Genomic DNA, 14,899 nt, shown 5'->3' with positions numbered 1-14,899 from the left:
CTTTCCTCCTGCCTCGTTTCACAGAGTTTAGCCCTCTTCTGTGTGAGCGCGGTGACTTTTACCGAGATGAGAATTCCCTTTGTCCCTCAGGAAACCCGCTGAGAGGAAGCAGCTGCGGCTTGCTGCTACTCTGTAAATTTGCCATTTCCTGTGGAGCTGGCCAGTATGAGGACGAACAGTTCAAATTAACCACTGGTTCCTATTTTTGTCTCTCTCCCCCAGAAAAAACCCAACATGAAGACACGGAGAAGTTGATGTTTCCGGATCAGTGTTTCACTTTCGCTATTTGAATGGATTCAGCTTTGGATGATGCAGACGTAGATGAATATACCAGACACCGTTTCTAAGGGAATAATAGGACGCAGATCTTGGACTGAGGACAGAGCTCTCTCTCTCAGCCAATGGCTACTATAGAAACCAAAGCTGCCACCAGCAGCAGCAGCAGCGGCAATGCTGCAGGTCTCTCCTGGGCACGGTTATGTAAGGAGTGTGGTCAGCAGCACGACGGCATGGACAGCCACCTGTACGAGTACCAGGACGAGGTGGACGACGAACTGGTTTGCCACATCTGCCTGCAGCCGCTGCTCAAGCCCATGGACACCCCTTGTGGCCACACGTACTGCTTTCATTGCCTGAGCAACTTCTTAAAAGAGCAGGACTTCTGCCCCGTGGACCGCCAGCGGATACAGTTGCATCAGTGCCGTGCGTCCAGCCTGCTGGTCAGGAACCTGCTGGACAAGCTGACGGTGATGTGTCCTCACGCTGACGAGTGCCAGCTGCAAATGCAGCGCTGTGAGCTGCAGCCCCACTTGCACAACAGGTAAGAATACGGATTCCACCGAGCAGTAGAGTTTGTTTTTTTTTAGTTCGGTGCTAGTTTGTGTTTTGATCGCCAAACGTTGTGAGAGAGCACCAAAGTAACCGATCCACACTGTCCCACACGAGAGGATCCAAGGCTGTTTGTGTCTCTTATTTAACAAATATTGTCAACGAGCCGCAGTGTTTACTGTCTCAGATTCTTCTGTTTTGTGTATTTTTTGCAGGCTGCACTGTGTCGTGGTGGTATAATGTTACACCTTTTACATAGTTGATGCAGCAGCCATCACCGTCTGGCCGACACAAAACTCAGCTTTTAAGAAATAGTCCATAGAGGTTCTAAAGTATGTGTGGATGCAAACGGAGATTATCCTGCCAGATCCTTCGTTTAATCTCTATTTTAGTAACGTCCAAAGGCAAATAGCTCCTTCTCCCTTTCATGTTCTAGTCAGATGCCACTCCCCCCTTGCCTGGATTCTCCAGAGATCCTTCTGCTCTTGAGACCCAGACGACGTCTCGACCCAGATCTCCAGACTTTGCAGAGTCAGAAAAACAGTTTCGGTCTCTTAATCAGCTCCCTCTCACTGGCCAATCACAATATACATAGAATTTGTTTGGTAACGATAAGAGTTGTATGTACCGCTCAGTTTGCAGACACAGTGTTCTTGGGCAATAAACGTACACATTTGTTGTTATTTCGGGAATAACCTTTAGAAAACCCCCTCCAGATCTGTGGCACGGACATGAGGAATGTAAAATGACTATCATTAACATTGTTTGTTTTGCCTCTGTGTGCTGTTTCAGTGTATTTGAAGCATTTATTCCTGGTTGTACAGAACTCCCTCACTTATATAATTATTGGGCTTGAGACACAGTGTGGGTCAGTCAAGTTGTTTTTCACATGGCCAGTGTGGTGGTGCTTATGCTTATCGTCGCAGCCATGACGTCGTCGGTTGTAGTCGGTGGCAGATACTCGTCGCTGCTGCAGCTTCTCTGTGTGCAAACAGTGAGGAGGCAAAGTTCAGGCTCGAGGAGCAGCAGGCAACACTCGACCGGTCTCACCCAGACACTCTGCAGTGCAGTGAAAATGTCTGCTTTTGTTTCAAATCACGTGCATTCATTCACATTTTCTTATTCATTTCATTAGATTTTTCCCAATTCCCCATTATCCCAGTACGGAAGAGGATTAGGGCCACACAGGAAAAAAATATTTGAGTTTATTTGAGAATTAAGTCAGAATTCTGAGTCTTCAAAGTCAGAATTCTGAGTTTGAAGTCAATTCAGAATTCTGTGTTCAAAGTCAGAATTCTATGTTCAAAGTCATAATTCTGAGTTTGAAGTCAATTCAGAATTCTGACTTTGAACACATAATTCTGACTTTAAAACTCAGAATTATGTGTTCAAAGTCAGAATTCAGAGTTTTAAAATCAGAATTCTGAAAATAAAGTCAGAATTCTGTGTTCAAAACAGAATTCTCAGTTCTAAAGTGAGAATTTTGAGAATAAAGTCAGAATTTTGAGTTCAAAGTCGAGATCTCAGTACTTAAGTGAGAATCTTGAGAATAAAGTCAGAATTCTGAGTTTTAAAGTCAGAATTCTGAGAATAAAGTCAGAAATATGTGTTCAAAGTCAGAATTCTGAGTTTTAAAGTCAGAATTATGTGTTCAAAGTCAGAATTCTGAGTTTTAAAGTCAGAATTTTGAGAAAAAAGTCAGAATTCTGAGTTTTAAAGTCAGAATTTTGAAAATAAAGTCAAAATTCCCAGTTTTAAGGTCAGAATTCTGAGAATAAAGTCAGAATTATGTGTTCAAAGTCAGAATTCTGAGAATAAAGTTGAGTTTAAAGTCATAACTCAAATATTTTCCTCTTATAATCCTCTTCTGCATCCCATTTGCACAGATATTCACACATGTTGATTTTTAAAGGAATGACCACCTTTATCTGTGTCTATGACGAGTTTCCCCGTCTTTCCACAGATGTCCTGTTTTTAGAAGACTGAGAGAGGAAGCGGAGAAAAGGAAGAGGCCCTCTTGGAACGAGATAAAGGGACGCAAGAGCGAAGCGGAGTCGCCCGGCGATGCTAAACATGCGGCATCGCTGTCCCGAAATCCCACCCGGGATCAGCCTGAGCCTGGGATGATTAATCCGGCCTATGAGGAGAGCGAGGACGGTATGAAGTCATTTTTCCCTGTCGATCCAGACCGTACAAGTCTGTGTTGTTGCACAAACACGATCGTTTATCACGGTGACTAAAATAGTTTTGAGGCCTGCTCATACTCTGTGGGGTTGACTCTTGAGTGATGTTATCAGAAGTTTCCCAGGGGCAATGAACTCAGCTTTCAGACTGAAAACTTTTCCTTCCACAGAAATGGTGATGTGTGTGTGTGTGTGTGTGTGTGTGTGTAGCCTTAAGGGTTTAATTCTCCCGTCTGTCACAGGTGAATCATCTGCCCGAGACACTGGAAAACATGATTTTTTTTAAAGACAGTTTCGTCACGGGGGAAAAACCCTGAGAGCGACTCGCCAGATGGATCCGCGGATCAAAGTCCACTAAAACACAGTTTCCAGGCAACTGATAATCCGTGTCCACGGAGACGTTTGCGTTGTCATTATCATATCTATTTTAAGTCAAATCGCTGCTTTGCTTTGTGCTCTTAAAACATGTTCTAAACCTCAGATGATGTACGACGAGAATACACTTTTAAATCGAGTTATACAGTATTTGTATTGATTGTTGCTGCCTCACTCTGGTTAAACTGCACTATCTCTGCAGTCAGCTCAATCCTTACAGTTCTAGTGCTGGTCAGACTTAATATATCGGAAGCACTGCAGAGAACACACACACACAAACTTGTTTTTCTATTTCTGAGGAAACCTTGTGGACATAATGCATCCTCTAGCCCCTTACCCTTACATTAACCATCACAGTTAAGTGTTTAAACACTAACCGTAGCATAACTCTAAAGCCCAATTTATAATTCTGCGTAAAGTGCTCTGCGTAGGTTACGCAGAGTCCTCTGCGTCGACGCAGAGCCTGTCGAAGAGCCTCTGCGTCGTCTCCGACTGCACAAAATATTTCACTCCGTCAAGGGACAACGGAGACGGCAAGAGCTGCGATTGGTCCTCAGGACAAGCCGAACGAAGCTGCTCTGTGCCGGCTCACAGTGCGCACCCGAGCGTCCACAGACGCGGAGCTGATCCCCGCTGATAACGCCGCTGCCAAACTATAAATACGTCATATCTTAACACACACAGCACATGTTTAGACTCTAAATGGCCAATTTCTCGCCTCAAATTATCTTAAAACTGCGTTCCGTCACACAGAAAAGTGAGAAACGGCCACTGTTTCAACAACAACAGTCTTTCTCGGACGCCATTGCTCACTGTAGCCTGAAGCGGAACAACCTTGCGCAGCGACCCCTACTGATCGGGCGGGAAATTGCGGCGCGTGTCCGTCACCACGACGCAGAAGTATAAAGGCTCGAGGCGTCTCCGTGGTGACGCAGACGGATAACGCATTACGCAGTCGGAGAAGTATAATGTGGCCTTAACCCTACCCCGAAAGAAAAAAGTCAAAATGTCCCCATGAAGATAAGTTTGAGGAGAAAATATCTGCTATCTCAACTGTGATGATAGCAAAAAGAGTTTCATGCTTCACATAATTCATTGCAATCAGTAAAAAGTCATTTAAGTTTCCTGCTGGAAATTAGATAAGAAGATGAGTGTTTTCAGTATAAATGTCAAAACTTTCAACAGCTCATTTGCAAAAATGTGCGAGTAATATAATTAACATCCAGTCATCACTACATAATATTACGATATAATAATTTTTTTCTGTTGTTAATTCCAATAAATTATTGTATAAAATATTCCTTTCAGCACCTATGAAATTATTCTTAGTTAGTGTTATAATATGATTTCTAGGAGCTTATAAGGAATCGTGTTGCAATGGTTAATCAGTATTAGGACGACAAGAAGTGTCATTTTAAATGCTTATGTAATATTTGCTGAGCACACAGATATTTAACCTTCCTCCAGTGTTTCTAGAACTCTGTGTCCTTGGTTTAATGTAACACAAAAACCAGTGGGGGTGGTGGTTGAGTGTAAGTGTGTGTTTTCATAATCTTAAAAAGTCTTTTAAAGAGTCATTATAAGCCACTAACACCAAAAGGTGTGACTTTTAAAGCATTCAAGGAGGATGTAAGATGGAAAAAAAACCACATTATTAAAGCTTTATGAAGAACATATTCAGCCGTGTTTATTTTAACGTCTTGTCCTCCAGACAACACCCCTCTCCGCTCCAGTCTGGTGGCCGAGGCCAACGTGGTGGAGCTGTTCAGGGACGAGCCGGAGGAGGAGCTGGGCTTTCGCATCGTGGGGGGGAAAGACACGCCGCTAGGGAACATCGTCATCCAGGAGATAGTGCGGGACTCGCTAGCAGCTCGTGATGGCAGATTAGCCCCGGGGGACCATATCTTAGAGGTGAGAGTGACTCACAAACCAAAGTGGAAAGTGCTGAGACGATAAAAAGTTTCTTCCGTCTCTTCTACATGAGGGGGGGGAATTCGAGTCTGAAATCAACATATTTCTGCATAAACACCATATCAATGACCGCTCACTGTACTGTAAACAGTTCTTTTCGAGCAGGGGAACGTGAAAGTAGATATTCAAGACGAACGAGTTTTAACTCCATGGTAACAAGGTGTGGTTTGTTATTGCTGCGGCACAAACACATCAGTGTGTGTCACAGATGTACATACTCCTGCCTTTTTGACAGTGTTCAAACACGACTGTTTTCTTTGAAGTTATTATACAACCATTTCATTATATAACTGTTATTTTGAAAATAATAGGGTAAGTACTACACTTTATGCTGAAGGTGCAGATTATTGACTGAGAACCTGGAGTGAATAAATCAATCAACTCGGGTCGTTTGAGGTTGAATTTCCTTTTTCTGATAATTATTATCGTCACACGTATGGTTTTCACAGAGATAAATGGATAGAGTTTAGTCGTTCGTGGCTTCGTCTTCCTCCTTGGATTTCTACCCTCTGGTTCCAGTTGTTACGGCAGTAAAATGATCTGAGCGGCTGTTTTAGCCTCGGCTCTGTCTCCTCTACCTCTGCCACAATGGAGCCTTTCCTCTAAAGCATTACCATATCTGAACATGAGAACAAAAGCCTGCCAGCCATCAGGCTACCCTTCAGGATGTGGAATATTAGCTGCCGTCTCTTAGGGACCTTCTTTTTTTGTCTTTTTTTGGCAGTCTGCTGCATGTGACGGTAGATGAGTGAAGATTGTGTTGCCGAGATGTTGAAACTCTATCTTTGTCTTCCCCCGTGAACCATTGATTCTACTTTTGTTGAGCAACATTTTACGACAGATTCTGTAGGCTTTTGAGCTACACAGAAAAGGAAGATTTACGTGAGATGTACAGTATGTAAAGGAATGCACCATCTGCACTTAATCAAATTTCTCAAAGTCGGAATAACTCACCCAGATAAGGCAAGTGGGAGTCGAGCTACTATGGCATGTATGCCATCAGTTTCCCACTCCCTGACGTAAAGCCAGAAATAATAATAAAAAAAAGTCGGTACAAAGAAAAAAAACACAACAGTATGAAAAAACATAGTGAGATCCTGGCTCATAACATGTTTGGACTGAATATAGGCTTTCGTTTTAAGCTAAACTGGCTAGCTAAACTGAAATCCACCTGATGCTAACAAGAAGACTCGCCCTCAACATGCCAACAACAAGCCGCTAGCTTAACTGGAGTCCACTAAATGCTTACAAGAAGACTCGCCCTCAACATGCTAACAACTAGCCGCTAGCTAAACTGGAATCCACCTAATGCTAACAAGAAGACTCGCCCTCAACATGCTAACAACTAGCCGCTAGCTAAATTGGAATCCACTTCATGCTTACAAGAAGACTCGCCCTCAAGATGCTAACAATTAGCCGCTAGCTAAACTGGGATACATTTAACGCTAAGAAGACTCGCCGCAACATGCTTACAACTAGCCGCTAGCTAAACTGGAATCCACTTCATGCTTACAAGAAGACTCGCCCTCAACATGCTAACAACTAGCCGCTAGCTAAACTGGAATCCACCTAATGCTAACAAGAAGACTCGCCCTCAAGATGCGAACAATTAGCCGCTAGCTAAACTGGAATCCACCGAATGCTAACAAGCGTATCTCCACCTAGTGTAGTGAAGGCACACATGCTTTATGCATTAGTTCAGTTACTCATTAGTGCATATAAACTGTATTCCAAATGAATAGCATAGCCAAAGCTACAGCTGCAGTGTCATCACTGTTTTTCTCTGTTGTCTTTGTCCAGGTGAACGATATCAGCTTGGCTTCAGTCCCCCACGCCAGAGCCATCGCAGTGCTGCGGCAGCCTTCCCTCCTCAGACTCACGGTGATGCAGGAGAAAGGTTTCAAATCGAGAGATCAGCGGTCCGATCACCATCCGTCCTCTTCCACCACTTCCACCACCACCACCACCACCACCAACAACGCCCAATCCTCCTCCGGTCACAACCCGGGCACCGTGCTGCAGGTGACGCTGATGAAGAGCCAGCGCAGCGAACCGCTCGGCATCAAACTCATCCGCAAATCGGACGAGAGCGGCGTTTTCATCCTGGACTTGCTGCCTGGAGGTTTGGCGGCAGAAGACGGGAAACTGAGCAACAACGACAAAGTGTTGGCCATCAACGGACACGACCTTAGGCATGGTACACCTGAGAGTGCTGCACAGATCATACAGGTAATGTTTAAGTACCCAAGACTCTATAGATACACTACCGTTCAAAAGTTGGGGCTCACCTATACAATTTAGTTGTGTTTTCCATTATAATTCAGACTTTTATTCATCAAAAGAGTTGCAAAATGAATAGAAAATATAGTCAAGACTTTGACAAGATTAGAAATAATCGTCATAGAACCAGCAACACTGTTTTCAGCTGTGCTTACATCATTGCACAAGGGTTTTCAAGGGTTTTCTAATCATGCAATAGCCTTCTAACACGATGAGCAAACACAATGTACCATTAGAACACTGGAAATGGGCCTCTATACCACATTAACAATGTATAGAGTGTATTTCTGATTAATTTAATGTTATATTCATTGGAAAAAAAGTGATTTTCCTTCATTAGGACATTTCTAAGTGACCCCAAACTTAAAAGCTTCACACGAGTGAAAGTACACTGTCCGGTTTGAATCTCGTGTTGATTTTGTCAAAGACCACGATCTAAATGATGTGGTTAATTCATTAAAAAACATTCCATTCTTTAAGGTTGTCAGTGTTTCAGCAGTTTCTCACAAGCACTTGAATAACAACAACAAGGACAACCTGCAAAACAATCAGTGCTGGCTTGTCAGTTTGCCAAGATGTAACATGAACAACACACACACACACACACACACACACACACACACACACACACACACACACACACACACACACACACACACACACCTCAATGCCTGGAGCTTGCTTGCTTAGAGGCTCCAGTGTTCAGTACAGCACTCAAAAAGTGGTAGATAAGAGTAAACAAGGCGCTGATGACAGAGTTACAAGTAGTCAGGCTATTAACTGACGACCTGCCCGGGGTGATGTGCCACTGATCATGATGATGAAGGCCTGATATAATATAACATGAGAACTGGGTCTAAGGACTCATCAAACAATATAATATTTCAGATCCATGAACATCATGTGAATTGCAAGTGCAAGTGTTTTTGCTTTAAAGTAAAATTGACTTTTGTGTGTCTGTGTTTCTGTGTGTGTGTCTGTGCATCCAGGGAAGTGAGGTTCGCGTGAACTTTGTGGTGATGAGATCTGCAGAGAGTCAGGAGGAAGGCGGCGGCGGCGGCGGCGGCGGCGGCGGCAGCAGGGAGCAGAACGGCAGGGCGGCCAGGAGAAACCCTGAGCCGCAGTACTTTAGACGCCGCTCCACGTACATGAAGGTGAGATTTCCTCTCTTATTAAAGGACAAAGTGCCTCTGACTCCTTCACTTCCTGATTGGTTCTCAACTATCAGCCGTGATTTAAAAAAAAAAAACCGATTAATACTTCAATTTTCACCTCATCATTGGTGTGATAACAGAAATCTTCACTTTATCCAACAGTTTTTCCCTCATTATTATTAACACATGCAGAGGCTAATGTGATAACTGCGGTGTGTTATTATAGACGTCTGTTTTCATTTTAGCTCTGGAAACGAAACAGATTTTGCCTGATTCTCACGCTATGGAGCTCCAGTAGATTTTTTTTTTTTTACAGGAAACAGTGCTGTTCACGGCCATAAATGTATATTTTGTGTGTCAAATTATTTCTGAGAATAACTATGTCAAAATGACCATTTTCATATCGCAAATATATCAAATTTTTACTACATTCTGCCATAAAACAAACATAGAAGATGGATTCCACTTATATAATGATCACTTAAAATCAGGAGCAAAAAAACACTTTGTAGTTTGAATATCTTGTTTACTTTCACATGCTTTCACTGCGATGTCTTATCGGTCTCCGGAGCAGGATGAGGGAATGTTTTTTTTTTTTTCTTTCAGAGATTTGAAGATTTCAGGAAGTCTGTGATAATGTCAGCTGTGACTGTAGTCATGAAAAAGCACCACAGCAGAAGTATATAGGTCAGCAGCTATATTCGGTATCGTCCGCTTCTGCAATAGTCACATGACGAGTCACGTGAGGAGGTTTGGAGCTCTATAAAACAACGTTTTTTAGGGGGAATTTCCTCAGTTTCAGTTCATGCGGATCACAAATATTCCATGTTTTCATGGCGATCACACACTGACACTCAGTTAGTGGAAAGAACAGCAGACCTCAAGCAGTTGTTGGTGGGAAGCTTTGAGAGCAGACACCTGCATCATCGGTGTGCAGAGATGAAAGCCCCTCTCTGGGCCCCCCCCTCCCTCTGTCCTGATCAAAAGGCCCAGGGTGCTGCTCACTCTGCTGCTACAGAGCCACTGTCTTGTTGTTGTTTTTTTGCTTGTTTCTTTGGGTGGCGGAGGATCAAAGCTGGTAACAGTTAGCTTTCGCCTGCAGAGTGAGTCTTTTCGTCTTGCTGTGGGGGACAAAGGGGGAGGGGGGGGTTTGTTGGGCTCCCTGCTGGTGGGGAGGAAGAGTCCTCACCTTCCCCCGAGCTTCCCCTTCTGATGGTTTACAGACTGGAGGAAGAAACAAGGAGCCTGGCTGAGGCTGTCATTTTTCACACATCTTTTCCATTACGAGAGCTTTGTGTTGATTGTCACACGTTTGCCTCTTTCTTCCTCGAGCTCTGAGCCACAAACTCAAAGGTTTCACATTTGTTCCTACGAGCGTTTTTTTCAGCGAGAGGAATCTGTCACGAGGTCTTTGAGAGGCGTGTTGTGTTTTTTTTTTTTTTTTTTTCTTAAAACGAGGCCAGAATCGTTGTCAAAACACCACTTAATTTGAATGTTCTTCTTCCAGGATCCTCCAGGCGGCTTCTCCAGCCAGGAGAAGACGGTGAGCCTGAAGAAGGAGCCTCGTCTCTCTCTGGGCATCACCATCGCCGGGGGGAGGGACTGTCGCAGCCGGCTGCCTGTTTACATCACAAGTGTGCAGCCTGTCGGCTGTTTGCACCGAGATGGCACCATCAAGAGAGGTACAAAGCAACATCTGCTGATCTGTGACGTCAACCTTTGTTTATTTGCAGTAGACGAAGACGAAAAGATCTGTTCTACACTACCGGGTCACTTAGAAATGTCCTTATTTTTGAAGGAAAAGCACTTTTTTTCAATGAATATAACATTAATTGAATAAGAAATACACTCTATACATTGTTAATGTGGTAAACGACTATTCTAGCTGCACACGTCTGGTTTTTAATATGTACATAGGTGTATAGAGGCACATTTCCAGTGTTCTAATGGTACATTGTGTTTGTTAATGGCGTTAGAAGACTATTGGATGATTAGAAAACCCTTGAAAACCCTTGTGCAATGATGTTAGCACAGCTGGAAACAGTTTTGCTGGTTATTTGACTTAACTGGAGAAAATATACGCTAACATACTCGTTACACCACATGGTTTTATGTGATTTGCATAAACCTATGATGAAACAATAACCATGTTGTCCTCAGGTGACGTTCTGCTCAGCATCAACGGCGTGGACCTGACCCAGCTGACCTACAACGAGGCCGTGTCGGTGCTGAAGGCTCAGACGGCTCAGTCGCAGGTGGTGCTGCGCGTCATCCAGACGCTCTCCGACGACTCGGAGGAGGAGAGCAACGGCGCCAACAAGGACGAGATGGACTGCGGCGACGACGCGCGCGACGACGCGCTCAACTGGACGCCGCTGTGGACGCGCTGGTTGGGGTTGCCGAGGTACGGGAGATTTTTCACAACGTTCAAAGATGTCATTTGCCATTTTGTGCGTTTACCGTAACTCCGCAGACTGTCAGTGATACTGAGAACATTCAAAGACTGAGGAGTGGCGACGTGTCCGGGGTCTTTCACCCTATGTCTTCTATTATTAGAACAGATTAGACCCAAACCCTCTTCTACTGTAAAGGCCACATTATACTTATCCGACTGCGTAATGCGTTATCCGTCTGCGTCACCACGTAGACCACTCGAGACTTTATACTTCTGCGTCGTGGTGACGGACACGCGCTGCAATTTCCCGCCCGATCAGTAGGGGTCGCTGCGCAAGGTTGTTGTGCTTTTGGCTACAGTGAGCAATGGCGTCCAAGAGAGAAAGAGAGAGAAAGACTGTTGTTGTTGAAACAGTGGCCGTTTCTCACTTTTCTGTGTCACGGAACGCAGTTTTAAGATAATTTGAGGCGAGAAATTGGCCATTTAGAGTCTAAACATGTGCTGTGTGTGTTAAGATATGACGTATTTATAGTTTGGCAGCGACGAAGTCGGCGGTGATCAGCTCCGCCCTCTGTGGACGCTCGGTGCTCACTGTGAGCCGGCACAGAGCAGCTTCGCTCGGCCTGTCCTGAGGACCAATCGTAGCTCTTGTCGTCTCCGTTGTCCCTTGACGGAGTGACGGACACTTAAAAAATATTCCGCGCAGCCGGAGACGACGCAGAGGCTCTACAACAGGTTCTGCGTCGACTCTGCGTAGCCTACGCAGAGCACTTTACGCAGGAGTATAAATTGGGCTTAACTGTGCATGCAAAAAGGTCAAATCAGACTCTATAAGTGAAGAGGTTGACTCTGACTCTGACTCTGACTCTGACTCTGACTCTGACTCTGTGGTTTACAGTCACATGCACTGGTGCCGCGACATCGTCCTGCACAAGACCAACAACGACAGCTGGGGCTTCAGTATCGTCGGCGGCTACGAGGAGAGCCACGGCCAGCAGCCTTTCTTCATCAAAACCATCGTGCCTGGTACGCCCGCTCACTTTGACGGACGCCTCAAGTAAGTGGACTTCACTTAAGTGACTCCCAGTGTTTGTCAAACCTGGAAATGACGATGTTCTCCAATGTCTTGTTTTTGTCCACAAACCAAAATGATTCAGTTTTAGTGATTTCTTTGTTTATGTGGAGCAAAGAAATCAAGAAAATGTTCACATTTAAGAAGCTAAAACAATCAGAAATCTTGTTTTAATCATGAAAAAAAGCTTCAAAAACGATTAATAGATCTATCAAAATAGTAAATTTAGTGACTTCCTCTTCCTCCAGGTGCGGCGATGAAATCGTGGCAGTGAACGGAGCCACGACGGTGGGCATGAACAACTCGTCGCTCATCCCCATGCTCAAGCTGCAGAAGAACAAGGTCACGCTGACTGTGGTGTCCTGGCCTGGCAGTCTAGTGTAGAAAACACACGTATTTCCTCTCTTTATCACACACACACACACACACACACACACACAGAGCTGCGTTGTGGACTGAGCCACTTTAATCAGGGTTCAAAAATGATGACAATCAGTGGATTTGCTGAAATGGAAGGATTTTTTTCTCTGTATCTATATTTTTGATAACCTGTTGGATAATGATGTTTTAATGACTTGTAATGATTTGAGTGATTCACCGAAAACAGCATCCAAAGATCTCACACACACACACACACACACACACACACACACACACACACACACACACACACATGCAGCTTTATCGATGACTTCTAGGACTTTAACAAAATGGCTGCTCAGTGACGCCAAAGACAGCTCGATTCACGTAAACACAGTCTGAATCTGCAGATTACAGAAAGACGTATTTTAATCTACTTTCAAAGTTTCGTATTAAGAGTTTTAAAGACACAGTATGTCGTTTCTGCTGCTAGCAGTCTCTCAACGTGACGTCATCGTGGGAAATCTGGTCTTCTTTGGTTTCCTGTGTGTGTCCTGTGAAAGCGACTAAAAAATCACACTCGGAATATCAGAAATAAGGATTAAAAAAGGGTGTTTAGTACACTAGTGAGCAAAATCTATAACATTAGCCGCGTCATTTAAGGATTAAAAAAGGGTGTTTAGTACACTAGTGAGGAAAATCTATAACATTAGCCGCGTCGTTTTTAGATATTTTAATGCAGAAAATAGTCGGGAAAAATCACTCGAAATCACACACGATCTTTGAATTCTAACGAGAATAAATCTTCACGGTCAGTTCAGACAGAGATGGGAGGAAACTGCTCGGGTTCAGGGAAAACAATTGTTGTCGAAGCAAATAAATGTATGACAAATAGATTTTTTTTATACATATATATATATATATATATACTTTTACTCGCACTGTTGTTAATCCTTAAACAAGACGAGTGTTGACTTGATTGATTGATACTCGTGCGTCTGTATTTATTTCTCATGATACGTCGGTGCCTTTGTAGACATTGAAGGACAAACCAGATTGTATAGTTGCCTTAAATTGCCACTTTACCGACACGTGTTTCCCTCTCCTTATCTACTCTTATATTATAGTGTATATACTTTAAATATGAATTCAAGGATGACTGGCCGAGCCCAGATAAGAATTGATTCACCCTTTATTTTGTGTCCACATATTGCCCCTGTATCCTTTCCTGTATCTTGTTTTGTTGAATAAAAGTTAGTTGTTTTTTTTTAAATCACAAAGACTATGAATTATTAGTGATGTTATGTGTTCAAGGCTCATACACGGTTTCATTATGTTGAATAAAATCATAACAAATCCAGACGTTTGTCTGTCTTTAACTCACTAGTCTAAAACGTGATCTTATGCAACTTGACAAAGTGTCTGGAAAGTGTTCTAAAAATGGCTGCAAATTAAAATATGAATTCACTATTTATGTTAATTTGCATTTACACATTATTATTTATCAATACAATCGAAAATGCACAGGGGAAAAACCACAGAATTTGACAACTTCAGTTAGAAATGTCCAATAAACTGGACAGTGACCCCTGGTGGACGCAAACCTAACGTTATATAAATGTGTCTTTTCAGTTATTGTTAGAGTTACAATGACATGCATATAAAGTGCTGTTACATAATCTGGGTCAAAGAAACTGATATGAACCCAAATGCAGCAAACACAACATTTGCATATTTAAACAGCCCCGACTCATTTACAGCCTCCTCCTGCAGCTCTGTGGAACACAACCAAAGAATAACAAGTGTTTGCATATGCAACTGCACATGATGACACACAGATAGACGTTTGGGGGGGAGAAAGTACATATGAAAGTCAAACACAGAGAGAGAGAGACAGTCAACACGGTGTCAGTGGGCGGCAGGATGAGACGACAGCGGTGGCCACAGGCTGTTTCTACTTAGAATCCACTTAGAATGACGAGCTCGTCAAAGAAGTTACAAGGACTTTTTTACAAGTGACAAGTGTTAATGTCAATTATTAGACCATCTGTCACACAAAAAAACTCTTAAAAACAGCAAATGAACTGAATTCACCCCCAAATTTGAGTCAGAAATGAACATTGAACCACTAAACCTCATCTTTCTGTTCAGAAATGCACCTATAATTTGACTTAATGGAGACACAATAATGTGCTTTGCTATGTTAAGGAAATTCGTGGAAAAAAATTAGAATTTCAGGCTAAAGCGCTTCTACATAACTGGTGTATTGAACGATACAGAA

At 43.3% G+C, this 14,899-nt stretch overlaps 1 protein-coding gene across 1 annotated transcript; it reads left to right on the top strand.

Annotated features, from left to right (window-relative positions):
* Positions 1–401: 401 nt before the first annotated feature.
* Positions 402–12,787, top strand: lnx2b (ligand of numb-protein X 2b; the record flags this gene model as incomplete). Its single annotated transcript, XM_083890608.1, has 9 exons — positions 402–820; positions 2,792–2,985; positions 5,098–5,297; positions 7,158–7,586; positions 8,627–8,791; positions 10,299–10,473; positions 10,952–11,195; positions 12,085–12,243; positions 12,507–12,787. 9 exons carry the CDS (start codon positions 402–404, stop codon positions 12,640–12,642), a joined length of 2,121 nt encoding a protein of 706 aa, XP_083746734.1. The 3' UTR covers positions 12,643–12,787.
* Positions 12,788–14,899: the final 2,112 nt, after the last annotated feature.

Source organism: Microchirus variegatus, assembly GCF_963457635.1.
Source record: "Microchirus variegatus genome assembly, chromosome: 6".
Taxonomy (NCBI): Eukaryota; Metazoa; Chordata; class Actinopteri; order Pleuronectiformes; family Soleidae; genus Microchirus; species Microchirus variegatus.
Note: the sequence above shows the minus strand (reverse complement) of the source record. Positions and strands in the feature narration are given on the sequence as shown.